Source organism: Apodemus sylvaticus, chromosome 8, assembly GCF_947179515.1.
Source record: "Apodemus sylvaticus chromosome 8, mApoSyl1.1, whole genome shotgun sequence".
Classification (NCBI taxonomy): Eukaryota; Metazoa; Chordata; class Mammalia; order Rodentia; family Muridae; genus Apodemus; species Apodemus sylvaticus.
In genome coordinates, this window is record NC_067479.1 from 71970776 (window position 1) to 71990951 (window position 20176).

The window sequence follows — 20176 nt, forward strand, 5'->3', positions numbered from 1 at the left end:
GTTCAGTCACTCATTCAAAGTCCGGGGGAGCGACCTGGGAAGCGGAATCGGGGCCTGAACCTCTGTGACTTGACCAACTGGTTGTTCCCCTTTGCAGACCCTGCCTTCCTCTCAGTCCAAACTCTCTCAGCCGTAGACGTCGTGGTTCCAGCTCCATCTGTGCACACTTAACACACTTAACTGTGCAGGAAGCCGCTAGCTCCCGATGTCTTCTGCCAAGTTATGGTGAGTGGGGAGTGAGCTGTGCCTCTGGCACACCCACACAAGTTGCCCGGGGACGCGCTCAAAGGACGCCTTTGCTGAGGCAGGGGACAAAGCTGGGGGTGAGGCGGGCAGCAGTGGGGAGGCTAGACACAGCAGTCACGGAATCAGAATCGCGGAGCTTGGGAGACAGAGGATGAGCTGACTTGGAGATGGGCCCCCTACTGGACGAGAACCTTCTCTCAGGCCTATTGGGGCGTCATTGGTCCCTCCGGTGAGCTGCGAAGAACTGAAGAACCCGGAGTTTGTGGGCAAAGGCGGGTTCGGAGTCGTGTTCCGGGCACACCACAGCACATGGAACTATGATGTAGCAGTCAAGATCGTGAACTCGTGAGTGACCCCAGCTGTAGGCAGAGTGTGGTCAAGAAGCCCGAATGGGGCAAGGCTGGGATCTTCCAGAGCGCAATCCAACGTCGGCCCCCTTTTTGACGCGTAGGAAGAAGATATCCAGGGAGGTGAAGGCGATGGTGAATCTCCGGCATGATAACATTCTGCTCTTGCTGGGGGTCACTGAGGACCTCCAGTGGGACTACGTGTGCGGACAGGCTCTGGTGACAAGATACATGGAGAACGGCTCTCTTTCAGGGCTGTTGCAGCCCGCATGCCCTCGGCCCTGGCCTCTCCTCTGTCGCCTGCTTGAGGAAGTCGTGCTGGGGATGTGCTATCTACACAGCCTGAACCCTTTGCTCCTGCACCGGGACCTCAAGCCCTCCAATGTTCTGCTGGACCCAGAACTCCACGCCAAGGTTAGTCTATCTACAACCCACTGCAGACTTGGGGCTGTGTTAAGTACCCTTAGCCTGTTCCTCTGAATACAAGACTACACACCAGGAGTTTTATCTCTAGTCATACCAGGTGACCCTCCCCCCACCCAGGTCAGTTCCACAGGCCTAACATCCCCCACCCAGCCACTCATGGACCCAGGCTGAATTATCTCAGGCCTGCCCATCGTAACTCAGATCTCCCGCTATGGTCTCAATGACTCTATACTTCCTCTTGTCCTCCATACCACCTTCCAAAAAGCTGAGGTTGCATCTTCTGGGGGGGAGGGGGGTGGAGCAAGAGAGGGAAAATCTCTGGCTCCCTTCATCTAATACCTTTCCTTCCCTTTCCTTCCCTTTCCTTTCCAGCTAGCAGATTTTGGCCTGTCTACATTTCAGGGAGGGTCACAGTCGGGGTCAGGATCAGGAGAATCCAGGGACTCGGGGGGTACCCTAGCTTACTTGGCCCCAGAGCTGTTGGAAAATGTCAACACGAAGGCTTCTGAAGCAAGTGATGTGTACAGGTAAACACACTTGAAACTTCTATACCTGTTTGGGCCCTTCTAGAGGGTATGATATGGGAAAGAAGTCTCACCAGAGACCATCTAAGCCTCCACTTTGTCTGCACAGCTTTGGGATCCTCATGTGGTCAGTGCTGGCTGGAAGAGAAGCTGAGTGTAAGACTCCAAATGGATTCTCTTAGCTCAGGTGCCCAAAGCTCCCCGAGCACCTAAGCCCCCCGCCCCGGGCCCTCCCGTTTACGCCGACCTCCTAAGACTACCCTCTTCCCACCTCACCTCCTTCGTTGATGACTCCCTGCCCCTGTCCGTGTTAGAATGGGGTGTCTCCTCATTTCATGAATTCCTTTTGTTATCCTTAACTCCAGTGGTAGACAAGACTTCACTAGTCCGTGGAGCAGTGTGTGACAGGCAGATTCGTCCTCTGCTGACAGAGCTGCCTCCAGACAGCCCAGAGACTCCTGGCTTGGAAAGACTGAAGGAGTTAATGACGCACTGCTGGAGTTCCAAGGCCAAAGACAGGCCATCCTTCCAGGGTGAGTTAGCCATGTCCCTGGCCGCTAGGATAGGCTGGGGTCTTCAGCAGGGAGCTTTTCCAAGGAAAGAAGTTCGACTCAAATGCAGCTCGCTGTTGTCTTTCAGACTGCGAACCAAAAACCAATGAAGTTTACACCCTGGTAAAGGACAAGGTAGATGCTGCTGTCTCTGAGGTGAGTCTAACACTGCCTTCCACCCAGGAACTGTTCGGGGATGGCACAAGTGCTCCCTTAGCCAGCCAGTCTCTCTCCACTGGCCATCATTATTTAATCCTTGACCGACCGTCATCCCCATCCAGCCCAACCTACTCCTTAGTCTCCAGAGACCAAGGAACTATCCCCTGGGGCTTACTCTGGCTGCCCCAGCTCCTGACAACAAGGCCTTCCTGTCCATGCAGGTAAAGCAGTATCTGTCTCAGCATAGAAACAGTGACAGAAAGTTGTCTGCCAGAGAGTCAAGCCAAAGAGGTGCAGAAATGGATTGCCCAAGGAAAGCCTCAGTCTCTGAGATGCTGGACCACCTGCACTTGGAGGAGCCCTCCGGACCAGCTTCCGAAAACTGCAGAAGCCTCTCTGAGAGGAGAACACAGGGAGCACCAACTGAGCATGCTCCACCAGCAAGGGCATCTTCTGACACGGTGGCCGGTACTCCCCAAATTCCACAGACTGTACCCTCCAGAGGCACAACATCTAGGCCGGTCTTTACTGAGACTCCAGATCCCGACCCCCAAAGGAATCAGGTAAGACTGGCAAGACTAGAGCATCCTCTCTTACCATGGTGATGAGATTAGCCTCTTGAACAGAAAGCCTGAGAACACTGTGTTGTTTGCAGGGAGATGGAAGACATGACACTCCTTGGTACCCCCGGACCCCAGAGCCAAATCCAATGACAGGTACCCAGTCTCCATCCTCTGTCACTCTCCCGGCTCTCCCATCACCTGCTTCCTCAGCACCTGTCTATAGACTCGAGCTACTCTGGAGGTGGGAAGGAAGGCTTAGAGATCAATCTGCCTCGTTTAATATACGAGGATCCCACTGAGGTCACCCAACAAGAGTCGGGGTCGGCTGACTTTTCCCGGCGCCAAGCCTGTGATCCCCCACAGTTCCTTTCTTGCTAAGGCAGTCTAGACAGTCTCCCATCAAAGACACCCACACAGCAGGCACTATGTATGCCCTTGAGCTTCTACAAGACTAATTCTGAAGAAGCACAGCTCATACAGGGACACTGTGGCTGGCAGGTGAAGACCCTGCGTCTGCATTTCCCAGGGTGAACACAAGGTGTCGCTGCCCCTCGCCCCAAAGTGCTTGTTCACCTCGCCGCCGATCTAACCTCTGAACCCTCTCACCGCCTCCACCTCCTTTTCCTCTTAAAGGGACACAGTCTGTCATCTTCAACAACTGTTCTGGAGTGCAGTTTGGAAACTACAACTACTTGGCAGTACAACCAAGAACTGCCTTTCCCAAGAGGGACCCAGAACAGTTCGGCAGGGGCAGGGGCTGGCAGCCCTTCCACAAGTAGACTTCAGAGAATACCTGCAAGAGCCTGAAGCAAGAAATGTACCATTCTGGTTAACGTGGGAATAAAAGCACTTTCTAAGCAAAACCTGGACTGGCTAAGACAATCTTTGTCACTTTCTGCAGCTCACAACATTCTTGGAGGAAAAGTCAGTAAACATAAAGTGCTAACTACGTGTGAGTCTAAGGTGTCAACCCAGGGCATCAGGGATAAACAGCCAGGAGCTGCCCGCCCTGGGGGTGCGGGGAGAAGGAGATGGTGCTACAGGAAAAGGGATCTGGGGACTAGACGTGGGCAACCTCCAGGCTCATAAGGCCCAGCTGGTGGCAGAAAGGAATCAAAGGCTCGACTCTCTGATGCTCCCTCCAGGGTGGGGCTCTTCCTTCAGAGCTCAGGGCTGATACCACCTTAAGCCTAGCCTGACAGGATAGAAGTTGGAGCCACGCCACTGCCCCTTTTCTCCTTGATTTTGAGCGCTGGGCTTTGGGCCCTGGTGAAGGAATGTGTCTCAGGAAATTCGAAGGCTCTCTAGAACGCCATAGTCCTGCTGCACAGACTTCACGCACATTGCATTCTGGGGGGTGTTGTTTGTTTTGACTTGATTCTCCATATCCAAGAATTGATAAGTAGATCCAGCAAAGAGGAGCACCAACCCAAGAAGCTGGAAATGGCTGGGTAGTTCACACTTGGCCACACCAGAAGGACCAAGAGTGAACGGGAAATAACATTCCTGCCCTCCCTCGCCCCACCCCAGCCCAGCTGGTACCAGAACCCCCCCGCTCCCCGCACCTTTCACCCAGTCTTTCCTTGGCCTCTCCAGTTCCAAATGTCGTGTCCTTATCTGGACACAACCCTTTGTCCCCCCCACCCCACCCCCATTACCTCGTGTTTCTCCCACGGTCCACATGCTCTTCATTAAAGAAAGAGGGAAGGTGATGATTAAGGGAACGCAATCTAGGCATGGGAAGCAGCCAGGGGAGTCAGACTCCAGAACGGGAAGGGGCTGGACTGTATCTCGGGGAAGTGGGAGGGGGCCTTGGCGCCAAGAGGGAAGTGCCAGTCGCCCTGCAGGCCCTGAGCCACTTAGCAAAGGGCGGGCGAGGGTGAACGGTAACTAGCCCACCCAGGTTCCCTCCTGGAGCCTAGCTTTGCTGCGAGAGCTTCAGGAGCTTAGGACAAAGCGTGAGTTGATGGTAGAGGGGAAGTCTGGGGCCTCTTCAGCTCCAGCCAGGACACTAGCACGGGATGGCTTGTGGGAAGGATAAAGAGGTCCTGCCTGTCACAGCTGGGAGCTATGAGAGAGCACCTAGCAGGGAGCCCAGCTGCTGTTGAAAGCTTAGAGGCATGGGTGAGAGTGACTTCGGGACGGGTGGGAAAGCGCAGTGGGATGGGACGGGTGATTAACTCAGCGCCCTGTGATCCCCAGGGTAGGGGCTCCGGGCTGGGGCGGGGGAGACCATGGCCCGCCTCTTCAGTCCCCGGCCTCCTCCCAGTGAAGATCTCTTCTACGAGACTTACTACAGCCTGAGTCAACAGTACCCACTGCTGATACTGCTTCTGGTCATTGTGCTCTGCGCGCTCGTGGCACTGCCCGCCGTCGCCTGGGCCAGCGGCAGGGTAAGATGGGCTAGGCGGGAGAGCCCGCCCTACCTAGGCAGGGGGCTGCCTCGGGCTGGGGACATTTGAAGATCTGAGATTTGCGAGGTCTTTTAGTTAATATGTCTTTGCTGGGAACCGAAAAGGAAGAGCTGAACCCGGTCATGAACTAGGATTCTGGGGACATGTGGTGGGGCTCCCCACCTTCTAAGCTCAGTCTCTGGGTCTGTACTAGGAGGTGAGTGAGTCCCGAATGCTTCTTGCTGCGTTCTATTGGTTCTAGAGTAAATCCAACACCGGATTTTCCATTTTTCCAGAGAGGAAACTCTACTCATGCCCCTGGGGAGATTCATTTCCTGACTTTTTCTCTCCAGATTTGGGGCTGTGGGGCTGCTAGCTGTGCCCATAGGCTTCCAAAAGATAATTTTTTGCCTTCCTCCACCATTTTTTTTTCATTTTGGGTAAGAACGGGGAAATATTCTCCTCTGGGTTTCCCTTTCAGTCCTTGGAGGCAAGGTGGGGCAAATAACTGGGCACAGCTACCCCTCTACCCCAAGTCCCGAAAGAGGAGGGACGAACGGTAGGTAGGGTAGTACTGGGACTTAAGGCTAGAGGAAAGGCAGCTGCTTGGAACTCAATGTTGCGTTGGCGAGGGGCTGCAGAAACTCGGGCTCTCCTGGGAGACATTTGTGAAGTTTAGCGGCTTGGCTTCAGGAGAAAGGTTTGTTGCTGTTGTTGTTGTTGTTGTTGTTGTTGTTTCTCCCAAGCTAATCAGCCATTTGGATGACATTCAATCTTAAAGCCAAGCAGATGCTACCATTCTTCTTTAACTGTGGGAATAGCCAGAGAAGTCTAGAATCCCAGCATGTCAGAGATAGAGACGGGAGGGCCAGGAGTTCAAATCCCTCAGCTGCAGTGAGTTGGAGGCCAACCCAAGTTACATGAGCCCTTGCCTCAAAACTAAACAAAAACAAACAAACAACAAACAAAGACACCTGAGATGCAGAAGAGCGGGTCTTCTGGGTAGCTCTCCCTGGTCCCACTGCAAATGTTTGAGATATATTAGGTGGAGCCAAGTGAGACTGCTGACCTCTGTGGGGTTCTAGAAATTTCCTTTGGTTCAATCTAATGTGAAAAGCACGTGTCAGTGGTCCCTGTTTTCTTGTGTGTGTTTTTTCCCATTCATTTATCTAGTTTTGTGTGTGCGTGTGTGTGTGTGAAAAGACAACTCAAAGTCGTGAGTTCTCATCTTTCACTACGTGGGCTCTGGGCGTTAAACCAGAGCATCAGGTTGGAGCAAGCACCCTTACCCGCTGGACCATCTCACCAGCCCTATAGTCTTTGTGCACGTGTGTTTCAGACACTTTGCCGAGCTGCTTTGAAAGACACCTAACTTGATCCTTCTCATCTTGAGAGAACTTCAAAGTATCTCCTGCCAGCCTGGCTTCAGACATCTTTTCTCCACAGGAGCTGACCTCAGACCCGAGCTTCCTGACAGCTGTGCTCTGTGCCTTGGGTGGCTTCTCTCTGCTGCTGGGGCTCGCTTCCCGGGAGCAGCAACTGCAGCGATGGACGCGACCTCTTTCTGTCCTCATATGGGCTGCATTGCTGGCTCTGGGCTATGGCTTCCTGTTCACTGGGGGTGTGGTGAGCGCCTGGGACCAGGTAAGGAGAATCACAGCCCAGGGCTTGGGGGAAGGTGGATCTCAAACTTAGACCCTGGGCTGCACAACCCGGGCCTTCAGCTCCCCACACCCTCTGCAGGTGTCTTTTTTCCTCTTCATCATCTTCACCGTGTACGCCATGCTGCCCTTGGGCATGCGGGACGCCACTGCTGCGGGGGCCATCTCATCCCTCTCCCACCTGCTGGTCCTTGGACTGTACCTTGGGTGGCAGCCTGAGTCACAGAGGGCTCTGCTACCACAGGTAAAATGCAAGCGGTGCAGGTAGTGTGCCCAGAGCTGGCCTAGCTGCTTGATGATGCTGTGAGCTGAGAATCCAAGGCCCCTATAGCGACCTCTAGTGTCACTGCGACATCAGTGCACCATGCCTGCCTTTGCCAGAAGAGGGCACTATAGCCCTGGGGAAATCAATCAAGATTCTCTCGCAGGTACAGAAGTAAAACGTGGAGCATTCACGGAAACCATGAATCAGAACTGGAGTAGTTTCTTGCAGCTGGAATGGGTGCGGGAGATGAATATAGTGGAATATCATTCTAGGCAGAGGAAATATACATGCAAGATAGCGAGGCCTCCGCGGCCAGGTTGACCCCACAGCCAAGTCTACAGCAGAGAGCAGAGGAGGAAAGCGACTAACTCTCCCGGATGGATGTCATAGAGAGGCTCCGATTGTTCTGAGATACCTCGGCCCTTGACCCCTTGACCTTAGAGCCAGGCTCTACGCATCCTGTTTTTGGAACCAACTCCAACTACACAGATAGACTACAACCCTAGTGGGTTGGGGAACGGTACACTTTCTAAGCCTGGCCTTTGCCCCCAGTTGGCAGCAAACGCGGTGTTGTTCCTGTGTGGGAACGTGGTGGGAGCATACCACAAGGCCCTGATGGAGCGAGCATTGCGAGCCACGTTCCGGGAGGCTCTCAGCTCTCTGCACTCACGCCGGAGGCTGGACACTGAGAAAAAGCACCAGGTCAGTGGGACCTAAGAGGCAGGGAGGGACAGCAGCTCGGAAAGAACAGCTTTTAGCACCTTCATTCTGGGTGGCTCTGGGTAGCTCATTTGCATTCCTCGAGTATTTTCCTCTTTTTTACAAACTGTGACTGTGACTGTTGCCCGCCCATGGAAAATTGTTGCTAGGTACAGATTGAAACCCAGTGGAATAGCACGGGGGGGGGGGGGGGGGTGCTGCACAAGCCCACGAGGTGAGTTCAGTTCCTAGAGCCTAGGTAAAGGTAGACGGAGACAAGGGACTCCGCAAAGCTGACCTCTGATCTCTACCCATACACTGTGACACATGTGCCCACATATACATATACCATTCAATAATGATAAAATTAAATCTTAGCCAGATGTAATGGTGCGCACCTTTGTTATCAGCTCTTGGGAGGCAAAGGCAGACATATCTCTGTGAGTCTGAGGCCACCCTGGTTTAGATAGTGAATTCTAGGCCATCCAGAGATACATAGTAAGATATGTCTCAAAATGATGATGATGATGATGATGACGATGAAAGTTATTATATTAAAGGAAGATTTCAAATTTAGGTGTTGGTTTTAGTCCCTAAAAGTGACCAGGACAGATTGGGGTTGCTGGAGTCCTGCTGAGTGGACTGGAAGGGTCGGGAAGCTACTAGTAGATAGCATATAATATGTGGGAACCTGGGTGATTGATGGGCTAAGGTTCTTGGTTATAGGGCACAGCAGGGGAGGAGGGGTGTCATGCGCAGGGGTGGGGGGGAAGGGACTTCTCCAGGAGCACCTCCTCCATTCTCCAGGAGCACCTCCTCTTGTCCATCCTTCCTGCCTATCTGGCCCGAGAGATGAAAGCAGAGATCATGGCACGACTGCAGGCTGGAAAGAGCTCACGGCCAGAGAACACAAACAACTTCCACAGCCTGTATGTTAAGAGGCACCAAGGAGTGAGGTACGAGGAAAACCGGCTGGAGGGGAGGGGCCCTGGGCTGCCGCCCTGGCCCCATTAACTGAGCTCACCCTGTCCAGTGTGCTGTATGCGGACATCGTGGGCTTCACACGGCTGGCCAGCGAGTGCTCCCCCAAGGAACTGGTCCTCATGCTTAATGAGCTCTTCGGCAAGTTCGACCAAATTGCCAAGGTCAGGGGGTTTCCCTCTCTACCCAGGGGCCCTCAAATACCATGTGCTGGGGAGCCTCATGCAAGGAAAGCACACATCTTCTAAGAAGTCTTACCCTGGAACCAGGCCAAACTCCCAAATAATGCAGTAGAAGTAGGGACCACTCACAAACAGTCCCACTCAGGAAACTGTCACCATCCCCGAGAGACCTCTCCACATCTGGCATCCTAAGCTCAACACCTCCACATCTGTGCAGAGATTTCCAGACATTCTTACCTTGGGAGACCTTTCTAGGAGAAATTTCTGATCCCAACACCACAGCTTAGCACCTAATCAGACATGGTGGATGGATACATCCTAGCTTGGGGTTTGCCTCTAGGCCCCTCATCCTGATACCATGTGCTGACCTAAATGTACCGTACATATACCCAAACTGGGGAGGACCCCAGAGACTCCAGCCTTTGCTTATTCCTTCTGAAGAAGAGATTGCCTGAGAGACCTCAGTCAGTCCCATATCGAGGAACGCCACAGATCTGACCTTTGACATTCCAAACCTCAGAAGTTCTTCAGGAATGCCACAGTTGCTCCCCAATTTCCCCAACTCCCTCCTACCCCTCTGGCCTCTAACCAGGTTCCTCTACACACCCACACACATACTCCCAGGAGCACGAATGCATGCGGATCAAGATTCTGGGAGACTGTTACTACTGTGTCTCCGGGCTGCCCCTCTCGCTGCCTGACCACGCTATCAACTGCGTGCGCATGGGACTGGACATGTGCCAGGCCATCAGGTGAGCTCGGGTGTGTGAGCAGGAGAGGCTGAGAGCAGTGGGTGCTGTCGGGCAGGTGTGGGAGGCAGGGCAGTAGTCCTCCCTGAGAAGAGGAGAATCCTGGGAACACTCAGCTTGGCCCACACTCTGCTCAGGAAACTTCGGGTAGCCACCGGCGTGGATATCAACATGCGAGTGGGCGTGCACTCCGGCAGCGTTCTCTGTGGAGTCATTGGGCTACAGAAGTGGCAGTATGATGTCTGGTCCCATGATGTCACATTGGCCAACCATATGGAAGCAGGCGGTGTCCCGGGGTAAGTCTTGGAGCCCAGAACAGCTACAGCAAATGGCCAGTTGAGTCTCTCACAGCTGCTGTCCTGTTCACAGCCTCTTAAGACAAGTGCAGGGAAATTCTGAGAGGCTGGCAAGCATGTCCTGTAACATGGGTCCCTGCTTGAGGACACAGCTCTGGGAATGGTCTTTGAAAGAGACTAAAGGTTTAGGAGGCCTTTCCTCCTGACTCTCACTGTTCCTTCCTTCCAGACGAGTGCACATCACTGGGGCCACGCTGGCCCTGCTGGCAGGAGCTTATGCCGTGGAGAGGGCGGACACGGAACACCGAGACCCATACCTTCGGGAGCTAGGCGAACCTACCTACCTGGTCATTGATCCTCGGGTAAAAGCCCAGCTTGGACCTCACAGATCAGAGCAAGAAAACCACCTAGTCAACAAAACCAGTCTTTTCTTTGGTGGATGCCAGAGACTGAATTGCTATGTTGTGATATGGGTGGAGCCAGCCTATAAGGATGTGGGAGACTGGGGAATATCTCCTTCTGACTCAGACTTCTCATGTCCGCCAGGCTGAAGAGGAAGACGAGAAGGGCACCGCAAAAGGGTTGCTGTCTTCTCTGGAGGGGCACACCATGCGTCCATCACTACTGATGACTCGTTATCTGGAGTCTTGGGGTGCAGCCAAGCCTTTCGCCCACCTAAGCCACGTTGACAGTCCTGTCTCCACCTCCACTCCACTTCCGGTGTGTATGGCTCCATTCTAAGCCCCACACTTAGGGGAAGACAACCTCCACTGTCCAGAGGCTCCATTCCCAGCCTCCCCTCACCCACAGCGAATCACTTGGTAATGTGTGGCATTCCTGAACTGCCTGGTTGCCCCCAGCCAGTGGTTCAGGCTTTCCCCTGCCTTCTCTTCCAGTTCACCTCAGAGAAATGCAAGCTCCCGTAGACACCATGCCCACGGCACCTCAACCTCCCCTCCCCTGTCACGAAAGGAAGTAGTTACCTATGCCCCACTTCCTTCTGATTCAACGTTCCCATCCCACCAGCAAACGCCTCTGTCAAGGGCCACAGCTACACTTTCCTATTCTCTTTAATCCTTCCCAAAGTTAAGTCTGTGGGCCACCTGGGTTGTGCCTCTACTCCTTGTCACTTACACATGAGGCAAAGGAGGTGACAGAAAAGAATTGCTCCTGGCCTTGAAGAAGAAAGGCACCGTGAGCACAGGATGCAGTGGCTGAGAAAAGGAGCCGGCTTCAGCTTATCTGGATGAAGCCAGGCCCGGGCCTCTTGCTGCGGGGCCTGTTTATAGGACTTGGAGGTAACCCGTGACCCGCCCACAGTGGAAGCTGTTGAATCTCTCCCAGCTACAACTTCTGGGACTTGGTGCTCAGTACAGGGCCAGGTCATGTTTTTAAAAGCATATCACTAGGCATACTCTCCCCTGTTCTTTCTCCTCCCAAACCTGCTCCATACTCCAGCCACCTTCTGAAGCTCTTGCAGAGCATTCTCTCCCAGAACAGCCTGGTTGGGTTTTTGAGGCACCTTGAGAGACTTCAGCACTGCACCCCCTCTCCTTCCTCTCCCACCCAGCAGAAACAATTCTCAGTATCAGTAGAGAGCGGATTCGGGGGGCACCGGCAGCAGTCGCTCTGGGAAGCACTTACTCTAAACATCAGCCTAGTGAAAGAAGAGGTCACAGGGGTTAAACAAGCAGGAGGAAGAGGAAGGAAGACTCCAGGAGCCCACACCCTGTTGCAGAATGAGGCCTCCGAGGTGCAAAGGGAGTCGTGTGTGGAGTTAGTCACAAGCCCATGGTCCACGAGACAACCTTGCATGCAATCCCAGCAATAAAAGGCTCATCAGAGTGGTGCTGTGGATGCTAAGAAGTGGCAGAGGTGTGGGACAAGCACAGCTTGTTTGAGCACATCTCTTGATTGAACCAGGGCCTCATCAACCCAGAAATTAGCCTCTGAAGATTCAGGAAGTCAGTCAAATATTAGCAGTTCCAAAAATGACCCTTCTGTCTCGTTCCCTCCCCATCTCATGTCTCCTAAGCTGGCTTTGAACTCACTATGTAGCCAAGGGTATCCTTGGAGTTTCTGATCTTCCTACCTCTGCCTCTCAAGTGCAGCGATTGCAGGTGTGGTCCACTACACCTGGTTTTATGTGCTGCTGAGGATCAAATGCGGGGCCACATGTACTCTAGGCAAACACCTGCTTACTGCTAGCAGCATGTGTCTTTGGAGGTAGAGTGGCATTTGTGCTGAAATGTTCCTTCTAAACACTGTTCCTGTTGCTGGTTGTTTGAGACAAGACCTCCCTGTGTAGCCCAAATGAAAGCGACTGTCCTGCCTCGGGCCTCCTGGTGCTGGAATTACAGGACACCGCACCAGCCTGTTCCTCACATTTTTTGAATGCTTGAATGTCAGACACTAGTATACTTCTTTCGAAGACAGAAATGAATAGATGTTTTTCCTACTTTCATATAACTTATAGGCATAAAGGAATGGGTTCACAAAAGCTAAGCCTGGGTGGATATGCATACCTAGGCCCCATATTGATCATCCACCATCCTTCCTCGGTGGAGGGTAGGAAAGGATAGTTAGCATCTTCTTGTACTAGTCTGAGGCACACAGACCATCCCTTTCTCCCTCAGTGGATGCTCTTTTATGCCTGGCTATTTTTAATATCTTTGCGTGTATTGTATGTTCCTTTTGGCAAAGAAAAGAATGGCTATCTGTCCATAATCAAGCTGTTTTCCTTTCATGTCCTTCTCTATACAACGCCATCTACCTTGACCAGATGTCAGCTCAACATAGCTGACCTCATGAAAGGTCAGAGAGGAGTCGATATTTTCTGTATAGTCATTTCAATTCAAGCCGATGAATGTTTTAGCATTCAAGGATAATGGGAAAGTCCCTGCCTTTAGAATCTGCCTTTAGTCTTCAAGGAGACACAGAACTAACAGCCCCCCCCCCACCAAATCTAGAGAAGAGATAAAGGGTTTTCTCATTAAGTGTTGTTCTCCAAGAGGAAACAAAGGCTTTAAAGATGCTGGAAGTCTATAGAGTTATGAAGAAATCAAGTTTGAAATGCTCCTTGCTGGATACAGTGGGATTTAATACAGGATGGGATGGAGGCCATTAGGAGCAGGACAGACATTCAGATCAAATGCATGCCGTCAAACACATGTAGAAATGGGATCAGGTTCACAATCTGTCTTGAGGAAGAGGGAATGCTCACCATACCCCATCATGTGTTCTTTCCACAGGAGAAAGCCTTCAGCCCCCAGTGGAGCCTGGACCGGTGAGGAGCCCTCATCTTTGACAGCGGGGCACACTGAGTGAGTCCTCCCTAGAGGACTATTTTGCTCTGTCTGGGCACTTTTGAGGTAACAGGCTTGGCTGTCACTGTACAGGAGCCGCACCCCCCGTGGGCTAGATGATGAGCTGGACACTGGTGACGCCAAGTTCTTCCAGGTCATCGAACAACTCAACTCCCAAAAGTATGAAAGACAGAGGGCTGGAAGCCCAACGGTGGTGCGGTGGAGGAGGGTGGGTGCTCCCCTGAGGATTTATAGGGAGGCAAGGAGCTGTGCTAGAGAAAGACCTTCTCAGGGACCTCCACCTGCCCTGCCCTGCTCCGTCTGCCTGATGCTCACACACCCTTCCTCACACCAGACAGTGGAAGCAATCGAAGGACTTCAACCTCCTGACGCTGTACTTCAGAGAGAAGGAGATGGAGAAACAGGTGGGCTGGAGAGAGGAGCACCAAAAGACTTCCCAGCCTTGGCCTTGCCCCCTGGGAAGGTGTAGGACTTCTATCCCTACCTGCCTTCCCCAGGTCTGCATAGTTTTTGACCCTAGGATGAGGGGATCGTGCCTCTCGTAGGAAAGTCATGCCAGCTGTGGTGGTACAGACCCGTACTTAGATGGCAAGGGTAGAAAGATCAGGAGTTCAGGGTCATCCTGAACAACACAAGGTGTCTCAGGCCAACCCAGGATACATGACCAAAAAAAAAAAAAAAAAAAAAAAAAGTCATCTGTAGAATGAGTTATTTGGGTAGGTAGTAAAGGGAGTGGGGACATCTTGAAAATTGGCGGGGGCTACATAGATGAAATGGAAGGGCAGGGAGTGGAGCTGGAGACCCACCCTTTGCCTGAGGTGAAAACCTTCCCAGCCATGCTCAACACCAATACCCCTTTGCCTCCAGTATCGGCTCTCTGCACTTCCTGCCTTCAAATACTATGCAGCCTGCACCTTCCTGGTTTTTCTGTCCAACTTCACTATCCAAATGCTGGTGACAACCAGGTGAGACAACTTCAGGCAGCGGTGGCGCTGCCTCTTCTGTATAGAACCCTTCACCCTTCCTGACCCATGACCCACACTTTCTTCCTTTGGTACCTTCCCCTGCACTTCAGACACTCACCCACATCCTCTGGAGAATAGGTAACAATCACAGTCCTCATCTTAAAGCACACCCTGGGGCTGGGGCTGGGGCTGGGGCTGGGGCTGGGGCTGGGGCTGGGGCTGGGGCTGGGGCTGGGGCTGGGGCTGGGGTTGGGGCTGGGGCTGGGGCTGAGTGTCAGAGAGTCTGCATCCATTTCATGAGGCCTTGGGTTCAGTCCTTGAACAACAACAAGCACATCCTTACTGCTTTCAGTCCCTTATATCTTTATAACAGTAACAGCATCTCCGTGACATTGCGTTCTTATCGAGAAGCCCAAATCTCACAGCAAATAACTGAGATCTAAGATAAGGCCGCAAGCCTAAGCCACTACTTTCAAGAATGAGGTCTTGTTCAACATTCAGAGGGTTAAAGGGCTTCAGCCCAGAAGCTGATCTGATTCAGTAATGGCTGCTCGTGTGAACCCTCTGCCTCCTTCAATGTTGCCCAGACTTTATTAGTTCCTATTCCACTGAAATACTGCTCTAGACTGTTCAGTTCCCAGAACATTACAGCCTATCTTGGACCTCACCAGTGGCTACTCTGGACACCTGAGACTACTTCCTCCCCTGAACCCTATCTCCCAGCCAGATGGCGGCAGAGCCCCTCACAGCAGAGCTCACTCCAGCACTTCAAAGCCTTCCTCTGTCTTCTCTTAGGCCCCCAGCTCTGGGCATCACCTACAGCATCACCTTCCTTCTCTTCCTCCTCCTCCTCTTCATCTGCTTCTCAGAGCACCTGACGGTAAAGAGGTCTGGGGGGAAGGGGTGGCAAGCTGGAGCCCTAGCCTTAACCTGGCCTGAAGAAGGAACCCAGGCCCTGGCCCAGCAGCCATGACACCTCTTCTCCTTCCACAGAAGTGTGTCCAGAAAGGTCCCAAGATGTTGCACTGGCTGCCCACACTGTCTGTCCTGGTGGCCACGCGGCCAGGATTGCGAGTGGCCCTGGGCACGGCCACCATCCTCCTGGTGTTCACTATGGCCATTGCCAGCCTGGTGAGGGCAACAGGGGTTCATTCTATCCATCGGGACAAACTGGACCTGCTGGGGTTGGAAGGGAATCCCTAGATATGGAATGGCAGCTGATCTAAGACCAAAGGATGCTGGGAAGTGTGTGTGTATGTGTGTGTGTGTGTGTGTGTGTGTGTGTGTGTGTGTGTGTTCTGCCCTCCAGGGATAATTACTGTTACCGCTTAGTTAAATGTCCTTTCTATCTTTCCTGCCTCTGTAGGCATATACCATTCTTAACTTACTTAGCTAAATTTACAGAATTTATAACTGTTCCTAGAATTTAATAAGAATCATCCCCCAGCCAAATCAAAGAAAGAAAGAAAGAAAGAAAGAAAGAAAGAAAGAAAGAAAGAAAGAAAGAAAGAAAGAAAGAAAGAAAGAAAGAAAGGAAGGAAGGAAGGAAGGAAGGAAGGAAGGAAGGAAGGAAGAAGGAAGGTGTCCCAGAGTGATTAAATAGCTGGCAAGAGCAGACAGTGGTTTGATGACTAGTAGTCATGACGATTCTCACAATACCTCCTGCCAGTAAGGACCCATCTGAAGTTCTCTTTACCGGTCAGGAGCAGCAGACTATGTCCCCCTTTTAGGAGGCTTGCTCTAACCTATCCCTCGCCCAGGTGCATCCCAGCTGAAGCCTTCTCTGTGCCCAAGTTCATCCCCTTCCTTCCATAGATCTTCTTACCAGTGTCATCAGACTGCCCTTTCCTGGCTTCCAATGTGTCGAGCGCGGCGTTCAATGCTTCCTGGGAGCTGCCTGGACCCACACCTCTCATCAGCATCCCAGTGAGTACAGCCCCAGGTCCCCTTCACCACGCCCTTCCTCATCGGTCCCAAACTCATAAGCTAAAGAACTCCATCCAAGAGACATTAGTCATATCTAGTGTCTGTTTCTGTGACTGACAGCCCTGTGTGCCCATAAGCCCTGTGCCCTGAGAACGGGGACCCTAGGCATTCTCCCAGCTCGTCAAAGGACTGTGCCTACTCCTGACCCCCTTCCCCTCCTGGCCCCACAGTACTCCATGCACTGCTGCGTGCTGGGTTCCCTCTCCTGCTCCCTCTTTCTGCACATGAGCTTTGAACTGAAGCTGCTTCTGCTTCTGCTGTGGCTGGTGGCATCTTGTTCCCTATTTCTGCATTCCCACGCCTGGCTGTCCGACTGCCTCATCGCCCACCTCTATCAAAGCCCTTTGGACCCCAGGTATGTACAGCCTCAGGACACACATGCTCTAGCCCTCGGGAGTGGGGCTAAGATGGGACAGCAGACGGTCCTTACCCCACAGACCTGAACCACCCACAAGCTGAAGGGGAGGGGGGTGCTGAGGGCTCTGTGGACCCTGGGAACAGGAAGGAGGCCATCAGGAAGGGACAGAGCAAGTGACAAACCCGACTCCGATCTCTCAGGCCAGGGGTCCTGAAGGAACCCAAACTGATGGGAGCTATCTACTTCTTCACCTTCTTCTTCACGCTCCTTGTCCTGGCTCGGCAGGTACATCTTTCAACTCAGTCTTCCAGGATCTCTCTGTGAATGGCTGGGGCTGGGGCCCCATTTTGGTAATTTGTCTTCCTCAGCTCAAGGTTGAGCCCAAGTAATATATCCAATGAAAACGTCCAAGAGAGTTCCAACTCCATTTCTTACCTCTCCACTCTAAATACCTCAAGTTCTTACCATCATTCCCTCCTCTCTCCTCCCCCCAGATCTAAGAAAAACCATAGTTATCCCCCCAAAATCTGCTGCCTGTTCTGTCTCTCTCAGGACAGTTGTGCCTTGAGCCTTATTTCTAAGTGTGTGTGTGGCGGCGGTGGTGGTGGGGTTACTGGGGCCACTTCTCCATCGCCCTAGAATGAGTATTACTGCCGCCTGGACTTCCTGTGGAAGAAGAAGCTGAGGCAGGAGCGTGAGGAGACTGAGACGATGGAGAACCTGACCAGGCTCCTCCTGGAGAACGTCCTCCCTGCACACGTGGCCCCCCAGTTCATCGGCCAGAACCGGCGCAATGAGGTCACTCCCAGCCCCAGACGCCACTGGCACTGAGCTCGGATGAAACTCTTGGGTCTTACTCATCTTCCCGGGGACCCCAAAGGGTGGGTCAGGTAGTCCCCAAGGCCCTGTCTTGTCGGAGCATAGTCTTGGACTTCGTCTTTGGTGACCACAAAATCTGTGCTTCAAGTTTGTGTTTAGAAGGAACTTCTTTTGGACTAATATCTCAGTGGTAGAGCTTGCCTACTGCGCAGGAGGCCCATGGCGGGGAAAGGGGGCGGGGCGCGGGGAGAGGAAGAGGAGGAGGAGGAGGAGGAAGAGGAGAAGGAGGAGGAGGAAAGCAAACTCGCACCTTTCCAGGTCACCACCATGGCAGAAGCCTAGTCAGTCAGTGATGGGATTGTCTGAAGAACAGTTCACCCAGCCCTCCAGCTCTGCGCTACTCAATGTGGTAGCTGTTAGCAGTATGTGGCCATTTGGACTTAAATTTTAATTAAAATAAAAATTCAGTTCTCTAGGCTTAATGGGTAAACCCGGCAATGTGGAACGCACGTAAAGGTGGGAGGGGAGAATTAACTCCTGAAAGTTGTCCTCTGAGCTCTACACACAAGCTGTGGCATTCAGACAGACAGACAGACACACACACACAATTAACTTAATTAATTTAAAAAATCATTCCAAAATAAGTGAGGCTGTTTCGCTACCTCCTCTTCCCAGCCTGAGTCCTGCCCTAGCTCCTCTCCGGCTCAGCCCCCTTCACACAGACCCGCTGGGTGCGGCATGAGGCTGCGGCCCAGGAGCTGAGTCTCCCCCTCCTCCTGGCTGTAGGACCTCTACCACCAGTCGTACGAATGTGTTTGTGTCCTCTTCGCATCGGTCCCAGACTTTAAGGAATTCTACTCTGAATCCAACATCAACCACGAGGGGCTGGAGTGTCTGCGACTGCTCAATGAAATCATTGCTGACTTTGATGAGGTCTGCCCTCCCCTCCCCTCTTCATCTCACTCCCTCTCCTGACATGAGGCCTAGCCCACTCCCCGACATCTCTGATGCCCTGTCCCCTGGGACAGACTCTATCCCCCCATTGCTCATTACCAGCCATCTCCTTCCCACCACCATCTCCAGCCCTTTAGCCTGGCACTTTAGCAAGAGAGACCGGAAACTCAGCCTCTTTTCTCTACAGCTGCTCTCCAAACCAAAGTTCAGTGGAGTAGAGAAGATCAAAACTATTGGCAGCACCTACATGGCGGCCACAGGCTTAAATGCCACGTCTGGACAGGATACGCAGCAGGTACAGTAACCCTTTCCAATTAACTCTATCATGGGCCTCCATTGGCGGGCTTATTCATAAGTTGGCCCTTTTTCTGCGCCTCCATTGGCCCATCATGGTGGGTGGACCCAATGACCAGGATGCTGAGAAAAGCTGCAGCCATCTGGGCACCATGGTGGAATTTGCGGTGGCCCTGGGGTCTAAGCTAGGCGTCATCAACAAGCACTCGTTCAACGACTTCCGCCTGCGCGTGGGTAAGGGACCTCCTCTGCCTCCTCCCCCTCTCCCTGCCCTTCATTACCTGTTCTCCAGCTCATCCCTGGACACCCCCTCTTCAGACTTAGTCCCCTGACTGAAGCATAAAGCTGCTAGTCCAAGAGAGAAGAGAGTCACCCTTCCCTTCCCTAATCCACTCTCGTCCAACCCCAGAGTCTCTCTCTTATAAAACCAGTTCCCCTAATCTTCTTCCCCAGTGTGCCTCCCCATCAAAGCTCACATTTCTTATCAGGGTTGAACCACGGGCCAGTGGTAGCAGGGGTGATTGGGGCACAGAAGCCACAATACGACATCTGGGGAAACACGGTGAATGTGGCCAGTCGCATGGAGAGCACGGGAGTTCTCGGCAAGATCCAAGTGAGCACCATGTTGGAGTGGGGTGGGGGGGGGGGGGGGGACAAGGGTAAGGCCATTCCACACTCCCCTGCCTCCCTTCCAACTGCAGGTGACTGAGGAGACGGCGAGGGCCCTGCAGTCCTTGGGTTACACATGCTACAGCAGAGGCATCATCAAGGTCAAAGGCAAGGGACAACTCTGTACCTACTTCCTGAACACAGACCTGACGCGAACCGGCTCTCCCTCAGCATCCTAGACACCCGGGCTGCCCTCTCCTCAGAGCCTCAATAAAATGTCTCTGAGCCTCGGAAGCCTGTGGATACGGCGCCGTTTCTTCCCAAGCTGTCGTCCTAGGCCTCTCTTTCTGGGGCATCTTATTTTACTGGGATTTGCTTCCGAGAGATGGCAAATACGGATGTCCAGGGTTCTGATGACCAGTCCCTGTTGAGTCTTGCTTGGGAGGTCTCCCAGGACTCTGCTGAGAGGAAGGAGATCACTGGCAGGAAGTTAGGTTTGAACAATCAAGGATACCATGAACGTCAGCAAAGACATTTCGCAAGAGCTGGTTCTCAGAAGGTCCCTGAGTCATGGCTCTGGAGTGATGATCTCACACAGCGAGTTCTTGGAACAAACTCCTTTAGGAGTCGGCATTGTGTGGGATGTAGGTAACCTATTTCAGAATTAGGAACATAAGGCTAAATCTGCCCATGTGCCCCTTCCAAAATTGTAAGTCACGGGGAACTAAGGAACTGTTGAGAGGGACTCCACCAGAGTGGTCTCTCTCTGTGGAAACAATACCCCTCCACCCAGTACTCCCACAATACACACCTCACTCACAGG

The 20176-nt window shown here is 52.8% G+C and overlaps 2 protein-coding genes across 2 annotated transcripts; both read left to right on the forward strand.

Moving 5' to 3' along the window:
* Ripk3 (receptor interacting serine/threonine kinase 3) lies at positions 1 to 3679 on the forward strand. Its single transcript, XM_052191396.1, has 10 exons — positions 1 to 225; positions 448 to 591; positions 698 to 1007; positions 1392 to 1546; positions 1653 to 1699; positions 1909 to 2076; positions 2183 to 2250; positions 2475 to 2816; positions 2909 to 2969; positions 3450 to 3679. The coding sequence occupies exons 1-10, from the start codon at positions 206 to 208 to the stop codon at positions 3593 to 3595; spliced, it is 1461 nt and encodes a 486-aa protein (XP_052047356.1). The 5' UTR covers positions 1 to 205; the 3' UTR covers positions 3596 to 3679.
* A 960-nt stretch (positions 3680 to 4639) lies between these two features.
* Adcy4 (adenylate cyclase 4) lies at positions 4640 to 19647 on the forward strand. Its single transcript, XM_052191393.1, has 26 exons — positions 4640 to 4774; positions 5019 to 5209; positions 6656 to 6853; positions 6953 to 7114; positions 7688 to 7837; positions 8642 to 8790; positions 8868 to 8979; positions 9622 to 9749; positions 9884 to 10042; positions 10272 to 10404; positions 10589 to 10762; positions 13294 to 13328; positions 13441 to 13527; positions 13703 to 13772; positions 14236 to 14333; positions 15129 to 15213; positions 15327 to 15464; positions 16149 to 16259; positions 16490 to 16674; positions 16878 to 16962; positions 17317 to 17475; positions 18283 to 18429; positions 18638 to 18745; positions 18864 to 18978; positions 19233 to 19357; positions 19446 to 19647. Exons 2-26 carry the CDS (start codon positions 5051 to 5053, stop codon positions 19590 to 19592), a joined length of 3219 nt encoding a protein of 1072 aa, XP_052047353.1. The 5' UTR covers positions 4640 to 4774; positions 5019 to 5050; the 3' UTR covers positions 19593 to 19647.
* Positions 19648 to 20176: the final 529 nt, after the last annotated feature.

Bases quoted from the DNA above. Each gene is read 5' to 3' on its own strand.
- Adcy4 (XM_052191393.1), top strand. From the start codon at position 5,051: ATGGCCCGCCTCTTCAGTCCCCGGCCTCCTCCCAGTGAAGATCTCTTC. The intron at 16,260-16,489 runs GTGAGTACAGCC...CTGGCCCCACAG, and splicing joins CACCTCTCATCAGCATCCCA to TACTCCATGCACTGCTGCGT. The intron at 16,963-17,316 runs GTACATCTTTCA...CCATCGCCCTAG, and splicing joins TCCTTGTCCTGGCTCGGCAG to AATGAGTATTACTGCCGCCT.
- Ripk3 (XM_052191396.1), top strand. From the start codon at position 206: ATGTCTTCTGCCAAGTTATG. The intron at 2,251-2,474 runs GTGAGTCTAACA...CTGTCCATGCAG, and splicing joins TAGATGCTGCTGTCTCTGAG to GTAAAGCAGTATCTGTCTCA. The intron at 2,817-2,908 runs GTAAGACTGGCA...TGTTGTTTGCAG, and splicing joins CCGACCCCCAAAGGAATCAG to GGAGATGGAAGACATGACAC.